At 41.2% G+C, this 25,567-nt stretch overlaps 1 protein-coding gene and 1 long non-coding RNA gene across 4 annotated transcripts in view; one reads left to right on the plus strand and one right to left on the minus strand.

Moving 5' to 3' along the window:
* Positions 1 to 1,429: 1,429 nt before the first annotated feature.
* LOC123519945 (adenylate cyclase type 2-like) overlaps positions 1,430 to 25,567 on the minus strand; it is a 60,229-nt gene continuing 36,091 nt past the window's right edge. For all 3 annotated transcript variants that reach the window (XM_045281673.1, XM_045281671.1, XM_045281672.1), the window contains 22 exons: positions 19,178 to 19,436; positions 18,669 to 18,806; positions 17,546 to 17,770; positions 16,799 to 16,969; positions 15,952 to 16,077; positions 15,454 to 15,599; positions 14,942 to 15,086; positions 14,662 to 14,798; positions 13,752 to 13,901; positions 12,224 to 12,362; positions 10,100 to 10,270; positions 9,840 to 9,988; positions 8,661 to 8,828; positions 7,274 to 7,529; positions 6,493 to 6,636; positions 5,842 to 5,973; positions 5,409 to 5,543; positions 5,172 to 5,295; positions 4,820 to 5,001; positions 4,250 to 4,469; positions 3,369 to 3,493; positions 1,430 to 3,151 (listed from right to left, as the gene is read on the minus strand). In XM_045281673.1, coding sequence (XP_045137608.1) covers positions 2,264 to 3,151; positions 3,369 to 3,493; positions 4,250 to 4,469; positions 4,820 to 5,001; positions 5,172 to 5,295; positions 5,409 to 5,543; positions 5,842 to 5,973; positions 6,493 to 6,636; positions 7,274 to 7,529; positions 8,661 to 8,828; positions 9,840 to 9,988; positions 10,100 to 10,270; positions 12,224 to 12,362; positions 13,752 to 13,901; positions 14,662 to 14,798; positions 14,942 to 15,086; positions 15,454 to 15,599; positions 15,952 to 16,077; positions 16,799 to 16,969; positions 17,546 to 17,770; positions 18,669 to 18,806; positions 19,178 to 19,436 — 4,330 coding nt within the window. In that variant the 3' untranslated portion in view covers positions 1,430 to 2,263. The remainder of the gene's footprint in view (positions 3,152 to 3,368; positions 3,494 to 4,249; positions 4,470 to 4,819; positions 5,002 to 5,171; positions 5,296 to 5,408; positions 5,544 to 5,841; positions 5,974 to 6,492; positions 6,637 to 7,273; positions 7,530 to 8,660; positions 8,829 to 9,839; positions 9,989 to 10,099; positions 10,271 to 12,223; positions 12,363 to 13,751; positions 13,902 to 14,661; positions 14,799 to 14,941; positions 15,087 to 15,453; positions 15,600 to 15,951; positions 16,078 to 16,798; positions 16,970 to 17,545; positions 17,771 to 18,668; positions 18,807 to 19,177; positions 19,437 to 25,567) is intronic.
* LOC123519946 lies at positions 2,674 to 17,037 on the plus strand. The gene is made up of 5 exons (XR_006679132.1): positions 2,674 to 2,781; positions 5,810 to 6,082; positions 7,293 to 7,554; positions 8,623 to 8,863; positions 16,770 to 17,037. It is a non-coding gene; the product is annotated as an uncharacterized LOC123519946 (long non-coding RNA).

A 25,567-nucleotide genomic window follows, 5' to 3' on the forward strand; every position in this document is an offset into this window, starting at 1 on the left:
AATGCTTGAAATATACTTCTTGAAAATCTAGATAAATTAATGAAAATATCAATGAATTCATTTAGCCCATTGAAATCTAAAAAAAATATAATAAACCAGAAAAAAAAAAAAAAAAAAAAAAAAAAATATATATATATATATATATATATATATATATATATATATATATATATATATATATATATATATATATATATATATATATATATATATATATATATATATATATATATGCTCCGTAAAGGTTCTGTTAAAATCAATCTTGCAAACTGAAAAAAAAAAAAAAAAATTGGTGAAAACATTTTGCTTAATTTAGGCATTTGCCACGTTTTTTTTTTTTTTTTTTTAGTGCTTTTCATTCCCATGAAAGATGTCACAAGCCACATTCGTCAGCATACTAACCTTAAAAAGATGTCTTGCAACGCTGGGTAACACGCCCTCCTCCCTCAACAACACAAAGAAATATCATTGTATCTTGCATGGCCCTTGAGGCTCAGAATTCCTCTCGTTCGTTCCTTCACTGAAAGATAACATAGCTTTGGTAATATACTCAGACATGTGATCGATTACTGGCCGTCTTATTCACTGATAAAATTTTCAACCATACTTAGCGCCATATCAGCTCTTTAGGTCTCAATAATAACAAATGATAATTATGGGCAGCTGACACTGAATCGCCTAACCAGAATTGTGATAAACACTTAGTGAGACTTACAACGAAAGAAACGAAGAAAGGCATTGCTTTTTTTTTTTTTATTCATTGCTTCAACATGAATTATTGTCAAACTGCCATCGGAGAGACTCAAAGCAGTTTTAGAAATTACATTAGAGATAACAAAAAGAAAAAAAAAAAAAAAAAAACAATTTCTTGTATTGTACAAGAAAATAAACCCTCATAAGAGCTGGGTACGCGAGAGATGTCAGTGGTGGGTCACAGCGACTCTGTCAAAGATGGTAAGACGTAGTTTTTTCTTGGATGGGGAGTAGAAACGAAGATTTGTAAACTGAAAAGTTTAATCTTACTGTCGTAAACTGTGAGGCATTTGAAGCTTAAAAAGACGTTCATAATTGTTGAAGGGACTACCAAAACTTTCCATAAAGAAACAACTCCACAATCTATGGATTTGTTGCGACCCTAGCAACACTGAAGCACGAGTTGCGATGCAAGCAATGTTGGAGAGGAGGGAGGCAGCGCGTCAATGTCACCGCTTGTATAGGAAACACTTGACAAAACGGGGACGTCTGGCTGATGTGGGCTGAGGGAAATCGGACAATGCGGATAATTCCAGGAAATTGGCTCTAGCCCGGAAACAGAATGCCGGAATGAATACTGTTGTTATTGTCATTGTTGGCAAGAACATTTACCAAGATGGACCTTTGTTAGTGATAAAATTAGGTAATTCACAGTTTGCTTTGCAGTAAAACACTATTTTCGAATATTTATATATTTATTTAATGTACTCGTATATACATGGTATATAACATAAGAAATGTGTGTATGTACAAGACAAACAATAGAGTATTATCGGACGTATAGTTATGTGATATCATGTTTTGTTTCCAGACACTAAAGGTTCAGAATTAAATAGCTTCACGCATATGTACAATGCTTCCATTCTCATTCTTAACCTTAGCAATTACATAGATGACGAACTATTACACATGTATGTCTGTCTCTCTCTCTCTCTCTCTCTCTCTAAAAAAAAAAAAAAAAAAAAAAAACAGATTTTACAATATGTACAAATAACGCAATAAATCTATGATATATAGGGAGACTCATTGTTTACCGGATATAAGACTTTCAGTACAGGAAGGGAAGAAGATAGACGGTGATTAGAATACAAAACTATTGTGGGAGGAGGTCTATCTTTTCAACCAAGTCCCTTCGTAAGTGAAACAGTTGTAATTTCATTAGTAAAGCCTTGTAAGATGCGAATATGTTTCTTAGAATTCTCTATATTTCTTTTTCCTAATCTGAAAAGCCTCATTCGCTCAGTGTCAAACAGTTTCCTTGAACCACTGTCTTTGATTCACTCTTATGTAGAGCGTAAGACTAGCAGCCACTGTTGCTGTGGATCACTTGTACGTTTCGCCCGTACACGCGTACCTTTCCCTATATCAAAACATCCTACATCAGAAAATCTACAATTTTTATACATTTTTACAGTGTTTTCTTGTGTTCTAGTGGTATTTGGAATAAATCTCTTAGGAACATAAACACATGTAATATCACACAATGTATATGAAAGGCATAGAACAGCATTCACAACCATACACTTTGCACTTCGTCAGAATCCACTGTAATTGAGGTGTGTGGAGAAGACCGTGCTAGTAAACGGTTCTGTGCGTATCTCACGTCTGGGCATTTTTTGCCTATAGAAGATTTTGAACCTTTCCGTGAAGCTCCGAGAGTCAAACTGTTTCTCACATCCTTTGGATCTGTGATTCGCATTCGTGATAAATCGGGGAATGAATTACTATTTCTCATATGGGAGAAATAGTGTTTTTCTTTACTGTTAACTAACTGTTTTAGAACTTCGTTATTATTAAATCTTCTAAGCGAATCTTGGCCGGGTGATACCTGTGTCGTGGAGTCAGAAGATTTGTTGCGATCTCTTTGCAGCGAAGTGGGAGCCGCTGATGCCCATTCTGCCTCTTCAGCCACAGGGGACGGGTAGGAGGGACGGTAGCTGCCCTTCACCACTCCGGAATCTTTGGAGTCAAAACTGCTGCGTGGTGATGTTCCTGCTGACCCATGTCCCTCCATTTCCCACTGCTGAGGTATTTCATTCTCGTTCTTTATCGGTTTGTAAATCGGGAGAGACCGAGTGCTGTGTGTGTCTGCATCTTTGCTTGCAGTTATATCCAGGCTACCTCTTTGGGACAAGAGGAAGCTCTTAATGGACATCAGGCTGAGCTGGCTACTTCTTCTCCTCTCGCCCGTCGTGTCTTGACTGGATTTACGGTGCTTATGGTTGTTATTGTTGTTGCTGGGAGTGTCGGGAGGAACCAGAGGCTGAGGGTCTTTAGGAGCACTATCGGGATCTACATAATAAGTTTTCATGAACCCTTTTCCCTTCACCTTGATCTCCCCCCGACATTCCACACTCCAGCCCAATCCTTGAAGGATGTCACCCACATGGGCTGTTACCTGGAAAATAATTTAGTATAATTTAGGAAAGAAGACGTAATCAAAAACTTGTTCACGTGTTCAAGTTTGCTTGGTATTGACATACAATACTTAGTTTCATGGTGAGGACATTTTTTTTGACATTTTGATTAAAAAAAGAATGAACAGAACGTGTAGAGCTACTGATGCATCTAAAGACCATTATTATCAAATGTAAGGAAAGGAAAAAACATCTTACGTGTATTTTTCCCATTTCACCCGTGTAGTCCATCCTGGAGGCCACGTTGACTGTGTCTCCCCAAATGTCGTACATGGGCTTGTGTGCTCCCACCACACCAGCGATCACTGGCCCCGCGTTGATGCCTGCCGGGGAACCAGAACAGCCGTCACGAGCCGCGTTTACCGTAGGATTACTTTTTTTTTTTTTTTTTTCTCTCATAGCCGTATGTTTTGTTATCATAAAGGTAAAAAAGCATGAGAAAAAGTAATTAAGAAAACACCACCACCTCCTCCTTCTCCTCCTTCCAAACCTTCTCTTTTTTAATTTAACACAACTAGCAAACGATCATAAAAGACGTCATTATTGTCACCGCTACCACCACCAACACCACCACCACCACAATCACCAACACCACCATCACCATGACCGATAACAACAACGAACACAACAACAAAGACTACTACTACTACTACTACTACTACTATTATTATTACTACTACTGCTACTACTACTACTACTACTACTACTACTACTATTGCTGCTGCTGCTACTATTACTATTACTACTACTGCTGCTGCTACTGCTGCTGCTGCTGCTGCTGCTGCTGCTGCTGCTGCTGCTACTGCTGCTGCTGCTACTGCTCCTGCTCCTACTACTACTGCTACTGCTATTGCTGCTGCTGCTGCTGCTGCTGCTGCTGCTGCTGCTGTTACTGCTGCTGCTGCTGCTGCTGCTACTGCTGCTGCTGCTACTACTGCTGCTGCTACTACTGCTTACTACTACTACCACTACCACTGCTGCTGCTACTACTACTACTACTACTACTACTACTACTACTACTACTACTACTACACTAGAATAATCACTACTTCGGCATTTCCTTGGTGATGAGCACTCACCCACTCTCAGCTGTAACTCTTGAAGGGACTCGGTGTTGAAGCTCTCCAGTTTCCGGCGCATCTCCACCGCGAACTTTACAATGGTGGACACATTCTCTTCCATGCTCCTCTCCTCCTCATTGAGCTCGTCACCATCAGGCTGAAGTCCACACGCTGCCATGTACGTGCTGCCCACAATCTTGATCTTCTCTATGGCTTGAAATGGCTCCTGGTACGTCAGCTGGGCAGGGTTTTAGGGAGGTTGGATACAAGATAAAGCATATAACTGTATATTAATTTCTCTCCTAAACATCAGCAAACTACTAAGAACTCTAAAAAATTTTTGGGAGAGAATCGTCTAAAAAAAAAAATAAATAAACATCATCATCAGTAATGCCGAATGATATATTCTTATACCGAATAATCATAATACTATATTCATATTCAAATACCTTATTACATGCTCAGGGACATTACATTTCTGTACATATGAAGATGAACATGATCTCATTATTTAATTTTTTTTTCTATAAGATTTACTATTCCCGTGTGAATGTGACACACTCCTTGAAAAGAAAAAAAAGTGTCTACCATGTCAAAGTCAGAGATGATCTCATTGAGGAGTCTAAGACACTCGGTGCCGTGGTTATCTCTCGTGTACTCTCGGTATAACTTGCTGTAGTTGGGGATGGAGGCAAAGATGACGCTCACGTTCTTGAAAGATTCATGGTAGAGTTCGTCCGTAGCGTTCTGACGGTTCAGGTACCTCTCAGCTGCGGCGGCGAGGCAGTGCAAGTACAGACAGATTGGGAGTCAGCGAGTACATGTGACAATCCACAAGGTAGTTCTTATTGACGGCCCAGTTATTGAGTCAGTTGTTCAATATTTTGAATCTTGTATCAAAAGTTTGTATCTATAAAATTATTAGACTTGAATCACTTACCAACATGTAACGGCAGGATGTTTTGTAGAAGCAGTATGTTAGCAGAATGTGTAGTCTCTGCCTCCTTCTGTTCCTTTTCCAGCTGTTGCTTCCATTGAAAGTCTAGCCGAGTGATGTACTCCATCTGTCAAAAGCAGTGGATGCTAGAGACTTTATATGGTCTTCTAATTTCTTCTGGCTATAAAAATATTTTCGATGGTAACAACAACTATGCAACTATACGTAACTAGTATTTACCTGACGATCCAGCACATGGAGAGCCAGGAAGATCATGATCAGGAACAGTAGGTGGCCCATGCCAGGACTGAGGCCGAGACTTGTCACCATCAGCGAGGGACACACTTCAGTCAGCTGGGTATGGTTGTACATTACCTGTAGTGGGAAGCAGGAGGTGAATAGAGGAACACAATTCTGTTGCTCATCATAACCAATGCAAGTAGCTTTAAGTTTAAGATGTGATAAAATGTGTATACTCATGCATCCTCACACCATGCCTTCAAAACTAACACAGGTCACGGACATCACATATCCATTGTGCACATCGTCACATTGTCAAACACGGTGTGGAGCAATACTATACGAGTATATTACTGTCTATACTTTACATATGCATATTCATTTATGATTATTCTTTTCAGGTAAAAAATAGATAAAACAATTGTCAACTTACTTCGGCAAAGTCAAAGATGAAGTATCCGTATATTGACACTGCGAGGAGGTAGACCAAAAACTTGAGAAGGAAGTGCATCCTGAAGAAGGTCCAGGCCACGAGGAGAGTGAGGGCGGTGCTGTAAGTGAAATACTGCCCCCGCCAAGGCCAAGGTTCAGACAGACGGCTCAAGACAGAATACAGTTATGTGTTACACGCTTCACTCTCATTCCTCAACATGCATCACCTGGCTATCTCACAGGTACATCACTTAATGAACAACACTAGTGACAAACAATACTATATGCAAGACTGGTGTTACCGAAGCAAGAGTTACAGTTCCTGAAGCCACACCTCATGAATATCATCTTCACGCGGCATAAATCCTTTCTCAGCGCCCCTTACAACAAATACAATAATTTTCTAGTACTAGAATACCAATGTTTTGTAGCACCACAGGCTAAACAATGCTGGTATAAAGAGAAAACTTCTGGCTTCTCATTTGAACTGCATACTGATGATTTGCCCACTCTAGAGTTCTTTTTCTTTTTTCTATTGAATGCAGAATCCTTGTGACACTACCACCAAACTTATGATATAACTTTCTAGAACATGTTAAAGATAAGCGAGATAGACACCGAAATGTCTGAGAGTGCGAACTAAGCATCTCACCCAAGGATCGCAGCAGAGAGGGGGCGGCACGTTCTCGAGGTTTAGGAGTCCGTTGGATTCATTGAGAGTGAGGGGGATGATAGTGGAGGTGCTCGTGTCACTCAAGGTGTTTATGGCCACGTCCAGTATGTCTTCACACTCAACCTACGAAAGTATACACAAGATAATTATTACTATCACTTTTCAACGCCACATGTGTAATGATATAAAAACGCATTTATTAACTCTTTCATAACATCACCACAAAAATGCTGTTAATTCATTATAAGCATATTCATAAGTGCTCAGGAACACCAAACACTTTCTGTAATAATCTATTGAAATCAAGGCTTATAAAACTTCATTTCAAGAAACACTGATTCACTCTGGCGCTACACCTAAAACACACAAAACTAATTAAGTGAAATAGAAGTTATATTGCTTAGAAGTAAATTTATATTGACTTGCGTGTTTAGTCTAATTATCCATCAAAATATTAGCATGCCACTTCATGCATGGGCTAGTATTATACGAGTGATGATAGGAAACTTTCTCGACTCCACCAGGTATGCCATGGTCTATATTCAAAAACTTTGCTTTCTCACCACGACTATTTTCTAAGGTTACAGAGATGATTAGCCAGGTTTTCAAGTGTTTCTCCAGTTGATAATGCAAAAATCTTATCAATATGCCAATAGAACCACAAAAACACCTTCATAGAGCTCGCGTAAATTTGAATAAGCCTTTTGAAATAGTGGGGGTGAAGCACAGTAGTGTTTGAGAATATGAGCCATGCACTCACCACATTGATGACCGCGCAGGTGTACAAGGCAGCGCACACCGTCAGGTACAGCACCACCCGCACGCTGAAGGACGAGATGATGTTCGTGGAAGACCAGTAGAAGAATTTTGTGATGGTGAAGCGATTTTTGGCATCTTCCTCGAGGTCATTGTGAGGGTCTACTATGTGCTGGTGTACAGTGGCGACCCAGACCAGCACCATCACCACGCTCAGCAGTGCCAGACACCCGACGCCCGCCTGCCACCCTAAAGAGTTCCTGTGGTGTTGCTCTGGTTAGCAAGGTGAGTGTGTGTGTGTGTGTGTGTGTGTGTGTGTGTGTGTGTGTGTGTGTGTGTGTGTGTGTGTGTGTGTGTGTGTGTGTGTGTGTGTGTGTGTGTGTGTGTGTGTGTGTGTGTGTGTGTGTGTGTGTGTATGTGTATGTGTGTGTGTGTGTGTGTGTTTGTGTGCGTGTGAGTGTATGCTGTTTCTTCTGCTGCTGTTACTACTACTACTATCACTACTACTGTTACTACTACTACTACTACTACTACTACTACTACTACTACTACTACTACTACTACTACTACTACTACTACTACTACTACTACTACTACTACTACTACTACTACTACTACTACTACTACTACTACTACTGTTACCACCACCATCATTACTACTACTACTACTACTACTACTACTACTACTACTACTACTGTTACTTCTACTACTACTATTACTATTACCACTACCACCACCACCACCACCATCACCACCACCATCACTACTACTATTACTATTACTACTACTACTACTACTACTACTACTACTACTACTGCTGCTGCCGCCACTACTACTTCTACTACATAGCTGAACAAATTCCCTTTAACGAAAAAGAACACTGAAATATCACAGGTGAGTTATCAGGTAAATGAATAAACACTTGGAGTTATGGAAAAAACAATACATCAACAAGTCAACTTCTAAATGTTCTTCCTATCGTTCAGACATTCAGACAAGTAAGAGGAGGAGGTGAAGAGAAATTCCCCTGAAGAAGCATCAGCGAAACTAGTCGGGAATAAACTCACCTCCCTACACCTGTATTTCTCTTCACCTTCTTCTCCGTTCTTCCTATCACTTTCATATTCGTAACCCCTTCAGTGATATGACGCGTTTTCATACTCATTCTGCTTCGTGTTCAGTGATTTTGTACACTTTCAGATAGTTATGTGGGAATTAAAATAGTGGAGATTCTAGCCATTAATCTTCTGACCTCCATAGACCCTTCCTAATGTAAATAAAATCGTCTAATCTCACCCAAACTCATGGTAAAAATGCGTCCCAGTACTGAAGGGGTTAAATTTTCCTTGAAGGCTGTGACACTTGAAGGCCAGGTTGCCATGATCCTCACCCGGGCATGAGTGACTGCTGCGTGACAAAGATGGAGACGAAAACCACTAAGGCGCAGGCGATGTAATACTTGTAGAGCGGGTCGGATTGACGCAGCAACGGCAACTCCCACTCACGATTGGTGAAGTTAAGGAAGAATGGATTGATGCCCTCTGGATGGAACCACTGGCTGAGAGAGAAACGTGGAGCATGACACCAGTACAGGTATTTCAGTGACGATCTCTGTCTGTGTCTCGGTCTCTGTCTCTGTCCGTCTCTGTCTCTGTGTCTGTGTCTCTGTCTGTCTGTCTGTCTGTCTGTCTGTCTGTCTGTCTGTCTGTCTGTCTGTCTGTCTGTCTGTCTGTCTGTCTGTCTGTCTGTCTGTCTGTCTGTCTGTCTGTCTGCCTGTCTCTCTCTCTCTCTCTCTCTCTCTCTCTCTCTCTCTCTCTCTCTCTCTCTCTCTCTCTCCCCGTCATCCATTAATGCATGTGCTTATCTATCACCCATCTATCCGTCACGTTTTTTTTTGCTTTTGAAATCCTCTGTGACCCAAGGATGCACGGGTTCCATTGATCCCTCAACACACATGTTTCTCCCACGCCATCTTCCTCGCATCCTGTCAACACGCCTCTACAGCTTACCCTCGCATTGTCTTTATCCAAGTCTCTCTCGGTCTTTCACGTCTTGCCTGCCATGGAGACTCCTGCCGAGCTTTCCTCTTTTCTCAACAGTATGCTTCTATCTATTTCTACTTAGACATTCATGCATTCTTTATCAGTCTCTGAGCGCCTTCTGATTATTCTATTTTGAAAGGCTGGGAATGTATTTTATGTAGCTGTATCGATGCGTGTATTGATTGCATGAAGCATGAATTTCTTTTGTTTATATTAAGTTCATGACATCTATATAATATCTAATATAAATATGGGTTGTTTGGCTGCTTACTGTCAAGATTAAGAGTTTCATCGCTGAGAATAGTAGTTCTTTGTCACTATTTGGTCATATAACTTGCTATATTTTTATTCCCAGTCATGCAAAACCTGTGGATCATTTTGGTTATCCGTTAGTGCTTCTATTTTTTGCTTGTTAATAAAAGCAGGTTCAACATTCTTTACATCTTGAACTCGATTATCCAATATACGCTGCCTCCCATCGAGTGTTGGTGAAACAGTCTCTCTATATAATGAATCACGTGACTTACTCAGTTTTGCGCAGGGGCATGGTCTCTATTTCTTTTTCCATTGTCTCCCTGGAGTTCACCATTATCTTTTGGAAGTTGGTGAGGGCGGTGTCTGTCACCACTGTTCGTCTTTTAGAGGACAGGGGAGTTTCCGAGACAGTTGATCGTCTCTGTGGAAGCAATGATGACATGTAAAGTGGTAAAGTTATTAGTTCTGGATTATTTGGGCTAGTGGTAATATCTGCATTTCATTTGGGATATTTTCTCTACATTTAACTCACTCTGTTGAGGATGGAGGGTCTGGACACGCCGTGAGGGAGTTGCACCTTTGCCACTCTCTTGGGTACGTTGCCTTCATAAAAGTTATCAAGCTTTGGGGAATCGTTGGCGACGGACATGGGAGTCTTGATGTTCGCTGTTGACATGTGGTGGACCCGTCGTGTCTTTTGTCGCTGCAGGAGATGAACAGCACAGTTGTGGTGGTGGTGGTACCAGAATGCGATATCTTTAGTATACGATTGTATGTATATATCACACAAGATAGGGCAAATTGTGACGTGGTTAGTGCTTAGAACTTTCCCTTTGGCACAATGCTTTCATACATTCCACAATTATACGTCTGTGCTGAAAAGAACACATTAGATCTTGACCACGTATTTTTAGATGTGACCAAGGTATTACTTAACCAAAACACACTGATACAACAAAGACGATAGACAGAACACAGAACACAGTGACAAAGTACCCGAGTCACGTGATAGGTCGCGCTCTACTTTGACAAAGGGGGCAAAACAAAGCACCACAATGAGAAGCTCAGAAGCGGAATATTTAAAGTGTCATCAACATCCATTAGCAAAGATTAACAGCAGTACGAATTGACAGGTGTCTGCGGCCGCGTCGAGTACACAAGATAAGAAACACGCCTTTGTGCGAAATATGCAGCGTAAAAACTTGAACTATCAAGATACTGAAATATAAACACTATAACTGCATAAAATCATGCGAGGAAAAATCTAGGGATGTCAAGAAGGAGAAGATAATGGAAGAAGCAAATGCATGATAAGAAGGCATAATTTGTAGCATCACAAAATAGCATGAACAAGCGAACGTGTGAGGAGAGAAATAACAACTACGTATAAGAGATGTTAATAACGAAAAAAAAAAAAAAAATACAAAAAATAAAAGGAAAAGATGAGCTCTACTTCCTTTCACCACTTGCACAGGGTTGAACCGTAGCGCCATGTATCGCTCACTGACCAGAAACTGTGCATTTTGAACGTGTAGCGCACAGTATGGGCAATTATGTATGTCACGGGAAATGTTAGCCGTTCATCCGCACATAGATATATCAAGTGTGTGTGTGTAATTCACCTCGGTCACCCGCTGGTCACCCAGCCAGTCTTCCCCATTACGGAGCGAGCCTAGAGCTCATAGACTGATCTTCGTGTGTGTGTGTGTGTTTCACTGTTTGATCTGCTGCAGTCTCTGACGAGACAGCCAGACGTTACCCTACGGAATGAGCTCAGAGCTCATTATTTCCGATCTTCGGATAGGCCTGAGACCAGGCACACACCACACACCTGGACAACAAGGTCACAACTCCTCGATTTACATCCCGTACCTACTCACTGCTAGGTGAACAGGGGCTACACGTGAAAGGAGACACCCAAATATCTCCACCCGGCCGGGGAATCGAACCCCGGTCCTCTGGCTTGTGAAGCCAGTGCTCTAACCACTGAGCTACCGTGTGTGTGTGTGTGTGTGTGTGTGTGTGTGTGTGCAGTACAAGCGAGGCTTTCATTTATGCCATGAGGTAAAAAGGACTTTAGTCATACAGAAACCATGTGACGATACACTGTAAAAACGAAGCGTTGTTGAAACACCTTAAAGAAACAGAAAATTTGTATTTTACCTTCTCTTCCTCTTTACTTTGAGACGAATGGCTATCCTAGCAACAACTAAGGCGTCATCCTTGTGGCCAGATCGAGATCCGTATAGACAAACTAGCATAACCGAAATGTTATCATGGGAGAGTAATCCAGCGCCTTAGACACACTCTTATTACCGAAAGACAATAATGGCTTTGAGAGCGAAAATTGATTGTTATGGAAAATGTTTATCGAGCAAATTGCTCCCACGAAATTTCCTCAATGGAAGAAACGCTCTCCCAGCTGCGTACCGGATGTCACAATTGACCAGAGCGGACGAAGCAGGGGAATCACGGAGGCGGTGGAGGCGGCAGCAGCGGCGGCCTACTCTTACTGGCCTACTGACAAGCCGGAGGATCGCGGCGGCCCGCGAGGTCCGGGGAGCTGAGGAGGCCGGCGAAGGGATAACAATGGAACCAGACACTTGGACGGCACGAGGGACGCAAGCCACACACAGACAGCGCGAGGCAAATTCACCCTCTGGTTGGGAATAAGGAAGAAAGTTTCGATATCCTCTTCTTGCAGCAGCGGGTCCCTCTCCCTCGCGTTGCTCATCTCGAACTCGTAGTCCAAGTCATTGATGAGCTCCTGGGTTTTGTGGGTCACGTGAATCCGACTGTGAAATGAGATAAGTAGTGATCAAGAAACAGTCTTTCAGAAGTGGCGCGGCGCGGGAACGCCTGCTCCTTCCTTCACTCCGCTGAAGGAATCTAATACTTCTGAAATAAGGCAAGTGTTATCAAAAAGCATACATGTGATATGCAGGATATCTAATGGATATTTGAATGTGCTACATGCAAATAAAACAGGAATGAAATCTTTCCGTTAGAACAACTGAAGCAGTGCTGCTAAAACCACATTCAAAACACGGATGTGCATGCATTTGTTTTGAGAGCTTACTTACCCAATGACGCTAGGTTTAATTATTTAACATTCTCTCTCTCTCTCTCTCTCTCTCTCTCTCTCTCTCTCTCTGCATCACATTTACATTAATCAACACTGCTGCTGCATCAGTTATCCCTTCCATCAGTGCTGCTGTCGAGTGATGGAGGCAAATCATATAATGATTTTATCATGACCTACCGTTAGAGAGAAAGAGAGAGAGAAACTCATGACTGAAATACAGATGCCAGTGAAACTATCCCACAATTTGTTGACCACAATCATTAGGGAAAGATGTAATGATAGTGGGAACACTGTCCTTTTGTCGACAAATATCTAAAGTAACTAACGTGACAACAACACTGTCATTTCAGGTTGTAGTAGTGAATTATAGTGGAAATATTGTTGGTATATATATATATATATATATATATATATATATATATATATATATATATATATATATATATATATATATATATATATATATATATATATATATATATATATATATATATATATATATATATATATATATATATATATATATATATATATATATATATATATATATATATATATATATATATATATATATATATATATGTATATATACATATATATCTTATTTTTTACGGCCTGAAAAGCAATATCAATGTGCTTTGCACCAACCAATTTAGTGATTTATGAAAAAAGAAAGAACAGCGGATTAAGATAAACATAACAAAAGAAAATTAAGAAAAAGTAAACGAGTAAAGCTGAACAAGACTTCTTATCAACAAGCAACACACTCCACGCCATCGAGAGCGTGTAATAGTTTTTTGTCAAACACAAACTGACTTAATGTCTAATGAAGTGTCTCTAATGGAAAAATCTCCCACGTCTCTTTCCAAATACCAATACACGTTTGTCCCTGTGAGCAGCGCCCCGCCGGTGTGACGTCTTGTCCGCCACGTGAGCACTGCTTCCTTGACGTGTCTCCACTCAGTACTATAGTTTGTTTGCTTATTGAAAACAGTCAGTGCATGAAAATGATGATGAATAGTGTGTATGTGTTCAGTGCACCTTTCCTCTTGGATGAGTATGAGTGTGTCCGTGGCACGCAACACTGTCCGTCACTCACCCTGCTGAGCCCGTCTGTTCCATGTGGTTGGCAATGGTGGCGGCGTTGCTCCACACATCGAACTGCCATTTTCTCACGCCGATCAAACCCGACAACACGCTACCGCTGTGGATCCCGATGCGCATGTCCACGTTCACCTTCCTCATCTCTCTGCCGTGAAAGAAAGGTGCAAAAAATAATCCGTTAGATTTGCTCGTGATGAGTGTGTTGTGTTAGGTGTGATAATGGATCGTTTTAATCAAGAAGCGATAAGCTTGCTTGTGCAGGAAAACTGTAAGAAGAAAAGAATAATGCAGAATAATAAGAATGTAAATTACGAGTGATTAATACGAGAAACGTCTTTTCCGACTGGTATAAATTCTTGTCATATCATTGAAAAGTAAAATGAAATATAAAACCAAATGAAAAAATAGCTGAATGAATGAATAAGTAATTAGGCAAAAGGCAATCACGTTATTTCAGAATGTAAATTGCGATAGTCTGACAAGACGCTTAAAGCTGAAGTTAGAGAGCATGTTTTTGACGGTTCGTAGAGCGCCTTGAACAATGTAGTGCAGTACAAGGAGTAGATGTATACACATCGACCCTTCACCAAATATGACTCATCTGGAGGACTCATAACCCACTTACATCCATCATATCTGAGTCCATTGTACTCATTTCACTCAACAGACTCATTGGCCTTCAATTTACTCCAGGTACTCGCATGACCTAGTAGCTTTCGCCTTGTACAGTACACTGACTCAGTAATTCCCGCACCACACAGGGATGGGTTGGGAAGAGACCAGAGGGACGCGTATAATTCTATCCGATCCAGTAATCTCGTCTGAATAGCTGCTTGCCCCCTCGTGAGAACCTGTCCTACAAGGTAAAGCGTCGTTCTCTTTACCTTGCTGTCCTGCCTACCTACCTCACTTCACGTATAATGTCGATCATCTCCAGGCCGACCTTGACGCAGTTATTGGCGTGGTCCTCGTTGAACTCCGGCACGCCAGAAACGCAGTAGTAGCAGTCCCCAAGGAGTTTAATTCGGAGGCAGTGGTTTACCTACGGATGGTAATGGTAGCGGGACATAGTGATGAATGCGTACTGAAAAATATAGATATCTGTAAGCGAGTATTTTAGCAAATTGTGCAACCCCCGTCCCACACACACACACACACACACACACACACAAAGACATCCTTTACCTCAGCAGCGTCGTCAAACTTGCCGAAGAGGTCATTGAGCATCACCACCAGCTGGTCTGGACTCAGCCTCGTGGTGAGCACCGTGAAGTTCACGATGTCAGCGTATAAAATGGACACCATTTCGTGATGATTAATGTACAAGTTTCTACAAAACAGAAATAATAATAATATTAATAATAGTAATAATAATAATAACAATGATAATAATAATAATAAATATAAATAAAACAGTTATATCTGTGATTGTGATAATAATAATAATAATAATAATAATAATAATAATAATAATAATACGGTTTATTAAACATTGCAGCCCAAAGGCTGAAAATTTACAGAAAAGGGGTGGATGTATTTGTACATACTTTAATGTTTGAGCATGTTTCTGACAACCACATACAATAAAAACCAGCAAAAAGAAAAAAAAACGAAATGGTACTATTTGGCAGCAGATGTAGAGGTGCAGCAGCAGGAGGAGGAAGAGGAAGAAAAGGAGGAGGAGGAGAAAAACTTACGGGAAGGGATTGTTCTTGGTGACTGGGTTGGAGTTGAAGATGGGCCCTTCAATCATTTTGCGGAAGTCAGCCTTTACTTGCTGCATTATGTTCTTGGGAAGGATACTCAGCAGCAGCTTCTCCTCCTGCTTCTTCTCGGCCTCCACCTGTGAGCAGAGTTAAGCAGGATACGAGTGAGGAAGGGGCACAATATACTGGTTCATTTCAAATCTGTTTATTTATCTATTTATTTTTACTTAATGGTGTGTAATGGAAGGCCTGTCTTATTGCTATGTAGAAAGCTTTCATAAATGTTTCTTCCCATGACATGCTTTCAATTGGTTTGTGTGTAGGCTTGATGGACTCCTGATGGCACTTGTAAATGAATTAGATGAGGGTGATGATGCTAATGAGAACAATGATGATGATGATGACAATGATGATGATGATGATGATGATGATGATGATGATGATGATGATTATGATTAGGATTAGGATGGCGATGATGAGATTCCTCACCTTAAATTTAGACTCCAGACTGCCGCGCTTGTCGAGGAAGGCTCGTCTGAAAGCCACTTCACTCATGAAGCGCCAGTAAATGCCCAGCAGGTTGATGCAGAGGAGGATGGCAGTGTCCACGCACATCTGAGAAACGGGAAGGTAGAGGCGAGAGGGGAGAGGGGAGAGGGGAGAGGGAGGTGAGGGGCAGCGGAGGAAATGTTCCGAGCCAGCTAACACAAGGTCACAAATCCTTGCAAATGACTCTCACATATGCAAACTTTTATCAAATCGCGGCTTAATGACACTACATAATTGTACTTTTCTTTTCTAAAGGTGATCTCTTATCAACATGGGACCAGCTTCCACTCTTATTGCTGCTCAATAAGAAAGCGCTCTACGTACTTTAAACAATCAAACATACACACACACACACAATATATATATATATATATATATATATATATATATATATATATATATATATATATATATATATATATATATATATATATATATATATATATATATATATATATATATATATATATATATATATATATATATATATATATATATATATATATATATACTCAATCGTTTTGACTAGTCATATTTTCAACGGATTGTAGTGAGTGGAGTTATTGCTAATTTCAATAGCATTTTCTTGACTAAAATATTAGTTTAACAAGAATATTGCACTTTTAATGAGATAATCAACATGAGAATCTGGTTTGTCGTTTCTGTGGCGTTTGAAAATCGTTTTTATGAATGCACATACTGTTTAAGAATACCTGCCTTCACTTCACCCTTTGTTCATGATCACTTCACTATTCCAGACCAACACTCAAGCTTCCTCTCCGCCTACCTTGGTGACGATGTGCTCGTGCTCTGTGTCCAGGTGGCCAGTGCTGATGGCGTAGTAGGTGAGGGCGAGGTCCCCGGCGGTGAGGAAGCCTCCCAGCACCACCGTCTGCCACTTGTGTGAGATTGGTAGGAACACGTACACCACAAGCAGCAGGTACACCATGTTGCCAGACTGCAGGAAGGCACACACCATGCAAGGACAGTATACACACACACACACACACACACACACACACACACACACACACACACACACACACACACACACACACTAAAAAGAAGAAAAAAAAAAAGGAGAAAAGAAAAGGAAGAAAGAAACAAGAATATATACTGCTTCAAGAGTTATACAAAATCTACTCGAGGTTACAGAAGACTGCAAACATTCCTCGAACATTGCACGCCACACATCTCGTGACACATGTGACACATTCCAAGCAATAGAAAAAAAAAAAAAAAAAAAAATTGCAAAATGCCCCCAAAAGCCACAGTAATGTCCTTCGAAGTCAATTTTAGTAAGAAAAGAAGACGAAGAAAAGAAAATAGAAAATAATGAGAAAAAGAAGAAAAGAAAAAAAGAAGGAGGAGGAGGAGGAGAAGGAGGAGGAGGAGGAGGAGGAGGAGGAGGAGGAGAAGAAGAAGAAAAAGAAAAAGAGGAGGAGGAGGAAGAGAAAGAGGAGGAGGAGGAAGAGGAGGAGGAGGAGGAGGAGGAGGAGGAGGAGGAGGAAGAGTCCCCATTCATTGTTCTCACTTTAATGTTATAGTGTTCGCTGTCGGGGAAACGGTTGTTCTTGAAGAAGAGAGTAATGGCGACGTCTGTGGCGAAGAGTGTGATGATAACGAGGCCTGACATGATGATATGGAGGCGAGGGTACTGACGAAAGGTGTGCTCGTTATACACGTAGACGAGCAGCGAGACACACACCACCAGCCCGGCCACGTGAGCAGTTAGTTCGGGCACCAGCTTCTCCATTCTCTGCAATAATGTAAGGTTCCAGGGATTGAGATAGAGACACAGCACAAAGCCATACATTCTGATACCTTTTAAGCCTTGAAGTTTCGTCCATGGTAACAGGCTCCAGAGGAAGTGATTGACGGTTTTTAAGGGTGTTTTCATGATTCTACTAATGATTTAATCCTTCTTAGTACCAGGACGTGTTTTCTTATTTAATCTGTTTGCTATTTTGGTGATTTTATACAGCTTCAGAAACTTGTGTTGAGATTAGAATAGTGAAGACTCTAGCTATTAATCTTCTGATCTACATAGACCCTTCCTAATGTCAATAAATCGTACTCAAATATCAAGGTAAAAATATGTCCCAGTATTGCAAGGGTTAAGTAGTCCGTTTGAATCAGTTCAGCCAAACAACATTGAATGGCAATCATTCTGAAGATGGAAGGATGTTGCGTAACCAAAGGTGTATAAAACATTGTGAAATTGATATATTAACCCCTCCAGTACCATGACGCGCTTTCATATTCATTCTGCTTACTATTTGGTGATTTTATACACCTTTAGAAACTTGTGTTGGGATTAGAACAGTGAAGACTCTGGCTATTAATCTTCTGACCAACATAGACCCTTCCCAATGTGAATAAGATCTAATCATGTCCAAAACTTAAGGTATAAAGATGCGTCCCACTACTGAAGGAGTTAAGCAAGGATTCAGGCTTGAGTGGATGATGTGAAATGACCAGAGGCGGGATGTTTCAATGCCATGTCTATCTACTACATATTTATCAAATTATCCACTATTTTTCTATTTTCTTTTTACTTTTCATGTATTTTTTTTTTCAGTCAATCCATCAGACTAGGTATTCAGGTTTCAACTCCGCAGTGTAACAAAGACTAGTTGGAAGGACTTCAGACTAACCTTGCCGGCGAAAAGAGTGATGATGAAAGTGATGGAGACACAAAGCTGGATCAGGAGGTAGTTGATGAGCATGGCGTGGTGGATCCGTAACTGGTACTGGTCGAAAAGATCCTCCAAATCCTTTACACGGAACCTCTCCTGTAGACGTGAGTGTGCAATGCTAACATACGTAGATGAAAGTGAAATATATCAATGAAATGTGAGCAAAATGGAGAAAACTTACAAAGTAGCAATAAATATACAAAAAATATATAGATAATAGGTGAATAGATAGATAAATAGATAGATAGAGAGAAATGGATAAACAAATAGACGGTAGTAGTAGTAGTAGTAGTAGTTGTTGTTGTTGTTGTTGTTGGTATTGTTCTTGCTGTTGTTGTTGTAAGAGAAAGTAGAGGAGAAGGATGAGGATGAGGAAGAAGAATAGGAGACAAAGGAGGAGGAGAAGAACAGTGTCAAAATTGAGATACACTAGTATACCGTTGATTGTGACGTGCTCTGTTACTAACCCTCAGGTAGCTCCACGACCAGTTCCGGTCGTCGGTGCTGGCTTCGAGAGCTTCTCTGATGAAGGCAGAGGCGGTGGATTGGCGACGCTGCTGGAGGGAAGAGAGCGAGTTGCGCGCCATGGCTTCAAAACGGCGATCCTGTGAGTCGTCTGAGTTTCGTGGCGAAGCGTCAAAGCTCATAGAACCAATACTGCTGCGACCATTGGAGTGCACGCCCTGCTCCTCAGCCTTCACCTCCACGTCCGGCCCCTCGCACTCCCTGCACCACAGACAACCACCGTGTCACAGACGTGCAACAAATACAGCTACATGAAACAACACGCTGCTTGGTCAGCAAACGAAATACAACGGAGGGAAATAACCTTAGGAAACTGAAAGAAGGATAACATAAAAACAATTAACTAAACACACCAAGTCATAAGTTAGTATCCTGATAATGTGTGTATATATATATATATATATATATATATATATATATATATATATATATATATATATATATATATATATATATATATATATATATATATATATATATATATATATATATATATATATATATATATATATATATATATATATATATATATATATATATATATATATATATATATATATATATATATATATATATATATATATATATATATATATATATATATATATATATATATATATATATATATATATATATATATATATATATATATATATATATATATATATATATATATATATATATATATATATATATATATATAAACACACACACACACACACACACACACACACACACACACTCTCGGTCCTCTGGCTTCACAAGCCAGAGGACCGGGGTTCGATTCCCCGGCCGGGTGGAGATATTTGGGTGTGTCTCCTTTCACGTGTAGCCCCTGTTCACCTAGCAGTGAGTAGGTACGGGATGTAAATCGAAGAGTTGTGACCTTGTTGTCCCGGTGTGTGGTGTGTGCCTGGTCTCAGGCCTATCCGAAGATCGGAAATAATGAGCTCTGAGCTCGTTCCGTAGGGTAACGTCTGGCTGTCTCGTCAGAGACTGCAGCAGATCAAACAGTGAAACACACACACACACACACACACACACACACACACACACACACACACACACACACACACACACACACACACACATCAGTCAGTACAGAAATAAATACATTAAAGAAATAAAAAAAAAATAAGCCTTGGTAAATATTCTTTCATCACAAGAAACCTTAAGATTTTGGTATTGCTTTTATTAAAGAACATTTTCCTTACTGGTACAAGAAGGAAAAATATTATTCTTCGGAAATTGGAAGACAGAAACCGCCGTCCATCTTTATCAATAATTCCCGCCACACTACTAAGGACCTCCGGGAAACTGTGGCTGAATTATTGATATGTACTTTAGGGACTTCCTTCTATTTCTCTTTTTCTCAGTCAAGGATAAAGGTCAAATTACTGACACACTCGATACGCTGTATTGCTGCGCGTGGCCTCAGCACTCATTGGCCCTGGAGGCTGCATTGCATGACTTCCCTCACCACAGGCCACAGGCCACTGCCACATGTAGCTTTCCCCGTACTCAGGCTTCCCCAGGCACACACTTATCAACCAACACCAGGGAAGGATGAACAGGTGGATGAGTAACTGTTGAATACTAACTGTTCCAGCCCTGATCCAACACATGGCGCGCTTCTCGCTACACCACGGAGGCAGTCTCTTCCACCAGTCAGCTGGCATTCTCTTCCGTCAGTCAGCTGGCACTCTCTTCCGTCAGTCACCTGGCACTCTCTTCCGTCAGTCAGCTGGCAGTCTCTTCCGTCAGTCAGCTGGCAGTCTCTTCCATCAGTCAGCTGGCACTCTCTTCTATCAGTAAGCTGGCACTCTCTTCCATCAGTCAGCTGGCACTCTCTTCCTTCAGTCAGCTGGCACTCTCTTCCATCAGTCAGCTGGCACTCTCTTCCATCAGTTAGCTGGCACTCTCTTCCATCAGTCAGCTGGCACTCTCTTCCATCAGTCAGTTGGCACTCTCTTCCATCAGTCAGCTGGCACTCTCTTCCATCAGTCAGCTGGCACACTCTCTTCCTTCAGTCAGCTGGCACTCTCTTCCATCAGTCAGCTGGCACATCTCATCATGGTAGTGAACTCCGAGGAAAGAAGTTATAGACGAAGCCGTCTACAACACTATGGTAGTAAGACTATGGCAGCACACACACACACACACACACACACACACACACACACACACACACACACACTCCTTCAGACGACGAGATATAATGTGGAGAGCTGGGCTGACAAAGTCTTTCCCCAAGAGGCATTGTGGGATCTGCTCTGCGGCAACCAATAATCCGTCTCCAAACACGGCCACAAAGGCACCCGCTGCCTCGCCGCCTCCCTCAATCCCTTGTCGCCCGCTGTCGTCCCTTGCCATTCCCTCCCACGGCCAAGCTGGTTGAATGGGCAATTTCTTTCCAAGGTTTGACGTCATAAATACAACGCACTGACTCACCCCAGACAAGACTTGAATGATATGGAAATCCTTCTTCTGTGATTAGAATCCCATTGTTAAGACCACCGTTTCTCACTCCTTTCATTCCTTACGCCCAACCACTCATCAACACCAAACCACACCGCACCTTCCACACCCACACCTTCCACTCCCCCAACCACTCTGCCATCCATTCACTCGCCCTTCTACTATTCCTTCTACTACTACTACTACTACTACTACTACTACTACTACTACTACTACTTCTACCACTACTACTATTGCTACTACTACTGCTACTGCTACTACTGCTGCGCTGCTATCACTACTCCTGCTCCTACTCCTACTTTTATTACTTTTACTATTACTACTACTACTACTACTACTACTACTACTACTACTACTACTACTGTTACCACCAGTACTACCACTACTCCCACTTCTACTACTACTACAATTACTTCAAATACAAATGCAATAATTGTTATTACCCTCTGGAACATTTTAAAATTGGCGCTTTAATTGGTGTTATGTGGCAATATTGTCAATTACAATTATAATGGCTTGAAATTAAGCTTTATATGATATTACTAATTTTACTAAAGTATAATATGAGACTAGTTGGTACACATTACTGGAAGCAGAAGACTATTTGTGGATCGGTGTGTGCGTGTATGTATTGCGTGGCTGCGCGCTGCGGCACATGTGTGTATGTATACGCATAGCCAAGGAGAGACAGTGATTGGAGTGTGCACGTGCCCTGCTGCATCATTTAACCTAGATTTTGGGTGACTCGGGCCAGGGGTGTTTCTGTGTTCTGGTGGAGGGTATGTGCCTGTGAGTCCAGACGCCGCTCACAAGGACCAGGAAGAATTTATAATCTTGGTGAGTGACGCACCCATCACTTGGGGAATAGTTTGCACAGTTTCCTTAATACAGACGCCATCTTGTAGTACGATGGCACTCTGATAGATGCACGTGTGAATTTTAGTACACACATATTCTATTGTACCATTGTGTTGGTGTACCTTGCTTGGTTATGGGAAAATATTACAGAAACAAGCAACTCATGTCATCTGATCAAAGGTGACGAGGAGCAGCAGGAGGTAGGCAAACTTTTCTTTTATCCATTCACACAAACCAAACCCAGGGGCAGTGTTTGGTAGAGACTGTGCATGCAATGTACAATGCATCTTTGAGGTTGCGAAGAGAAATGGGACTAGGCGCTCATTACAGCAGGCAACGAACATAACATGATGTGAATTTTAGAGTTGGTAGTCACCGGAACGTATTAACGAGTTGAAATTAGAAGTAGAAAGCTTTTATTTATTAATCTCCTCAATACAAGGACGCATTTTTACTATGATTTTGGGGTATGATCAGATGATTTTATTTGAATTAGGAAGGGTTTATGGATTTCAGAAGATTAATGGCCAGAATCTTAACTATTCTAATCCCCAAATAAGTTTCTGAAGCTATATAAAATCATCAAATAGTAAGAAGAATGAGTTTGAAATCCCTTCATGGTACTGAAGGGGTTAATTCATATTTTCCTATTAGTGTTTTAACTCTAGATCGATTTCAAACATCATAGCTAATTTAATCTCGGTCTTACAATTACCTTTTTTTTTTTTTTATGATGGTGTAAAAATCTGGTCAAACTCTCACTACAATCATGAAACCATTCTTTAAAATCATAGGAAATTCTTTGCGAGCCTTTTAGAAGTGGTGGAAAAAAGGAGCTGAAACGTTTTCGAATGGTGTTCCCAATCTCACCGCTCTTACTGTGGGTCGGTAGTGGCGGCCATGGGAAGGAGGAGGAAGAGGAGGAGGAGGAGGAGGAGGAGAAGGAGGAAGAAGAGGAAGAACATATTTTAAGCCGTATATGTTCTAATCATTGATATAAATCTGTCCTCTCGTCTCCCCTCCTGCCTTGTTGTCCTCACCTGTCTTACCTTCGCTCCCTCCTCTCAGTACCTACACACAACACATTACACTGCCGCTCATTCGCTTCACGTCCCTGTCCCTCGCCACCTCTTTTCATTATTCCTTCCTTTTTTTATTTTATTTTTTATTTTCAGCTCTTTCTTAATTTTCAGCTTTCTCCCTTTGTGTCTCCTCGTTTTTACTGCCTCTTTCTTCTTTTCTGTCCTATCTATGTACCCACTCTCTTCTGCTTACTCTGTCCCGCCATGTCCTGCCCCGCCCCGCCCATCACAACAATACGCAACCAAAAAATACAGAGAGAACTTAGACTATGAAATTCGCTGTGGCTCGTGTGTGTGTGTGTGTGTGTGTGTGTGTGTGTGTGTGTGTGTGTGTGTGTGTGTGTGTGTATGTGTGTGCGTGTGTTTGCTTCATAAGTTTAGTACGAAAAAGTGAAACGTGTAGGATATCTATCTATCTATCTATCTATCTATCTATCTATATATATATATATATATATATATATATATATATATATATATATATATATATATATATATATATATATATATATATATATATATATAGAGTACATTCACAAGCCTTGAGAGGAACCTCCTCCAACAAATAGTCTAGAAGGCGTCATGTTGGAAAATATCAGGATCACGTTGGTAAGTGTGGGTGTTCGTGGGTTGCGACATCACCTTGTCCTTGACACAGATGGGTCGTGAGGTGATACCAGCAGGTAGTTGAGGTGGCGGCGGTGGTGGGTGGCGTGGCTGTGTGGTGCGAGGAGCAGCTATGGTTCCCACGCTATAGTGGACGTGCATACCGATTGATAACACTGTTCTGTTGAACACCTGCCTTTGCCTTGGCCGCTCTTTTTCTTCGGGGACAATGTTGCTGCCGCTTCCACTTCTGAGTGTCTCGTTGTAGTGTTTCCTACAGGGTTTGAACATTCCGGTGAGAAAAGTGGACTTTAAAGGCCCTGACCTCTTCTGCGCAGCGGAGCTCTCTTCAGCAACTCGGTGTGAGCCACGGCTTAGTAACTTGGTTAGATGACTTAATACAGAGAAAGAAGAGCAGGCGTCTGGTGGCGAGCACTCTGGCAGGTCAGTCCCACCAGTCTGCTCCGTCACAAAGGAATATCAGTTTCTAGTATCCCTTGACGGTATAGTATTTGCGTGTATTTTCACTCTGGTGAGTGTTTCGTACGAAAATAGCACAGCAAAGTGATGTAGACTAAGTATTCTCGTGTGAGAAACAACTAATGGACGTCCATTAAGCACTTTGCGTTTATTTTTGCCTTTCCTTTGTGGAGCGAAAATATCACATGAAATCTCACTATTTTGTTTTCAATACTCCTTTTTCTTGTCATGAAGTTATGAATTGTGGGAACTTCCGGCAGAGCGAAGGGGCAATGTATGAGACGGACAGCTGACTTCAGCACCGCTGCAGCTGCGTGTCATATTACGTCAGAGGGACTCAGGTAGCAATTAAGACTGAACTCCTACGCCAAACCTTCTTCCGTTTCACCCAACCTTCCAACCCTTCAAAGCCTCATCTCTCAAATACCGATGCCCGCAAATAGCTATGTAATGAGGAACACTAAAGACAGGTAAACAAACACTTGAAGACACTCATTAGGCGCAATGGAATAAGTTTTGAAGTGGACCTTTAATTTCTTGTTTCCTCAGGTGAAGGCGTGGCAGTGAGGTGGTAGGAGACAGGAAGGTAAATAATGTCTCTTTTTGTAACGTACTGTATGTTTGTCTGTCATTTTCTCTCTCTCTCTCTCTTTCTCTCGGATGAAAGGAAAAATTACGTAATTGTTTTCTCTAATATATTTTTCCGTAGGGTGAGGGAGGAGTGAGCGTGTGTGTGTGTGTGTTTGTATTTCACCTCGGTCGTCTGCTGGTCACCCAGCCAGTCTTCCCCATTACGAAGCGAGCTCAGAGCTCATAGACCGATCTTTG

Source organism: Portunus trituberculatus, chromosome 46, assembly GCF_017591435.1.
Source record: "Portunus trituberculatus isolate SZX2019 chromosome 46, ASM1759143v1, whole genome shotgun sequence".
NCBI classification, from domain to species: domain Eukaryota; kingdom Metazoa; phylum Arthropoda; class Malacostraca; order Decapoda; family Portunidae; genus Portunus; species Portunus trituberculatus.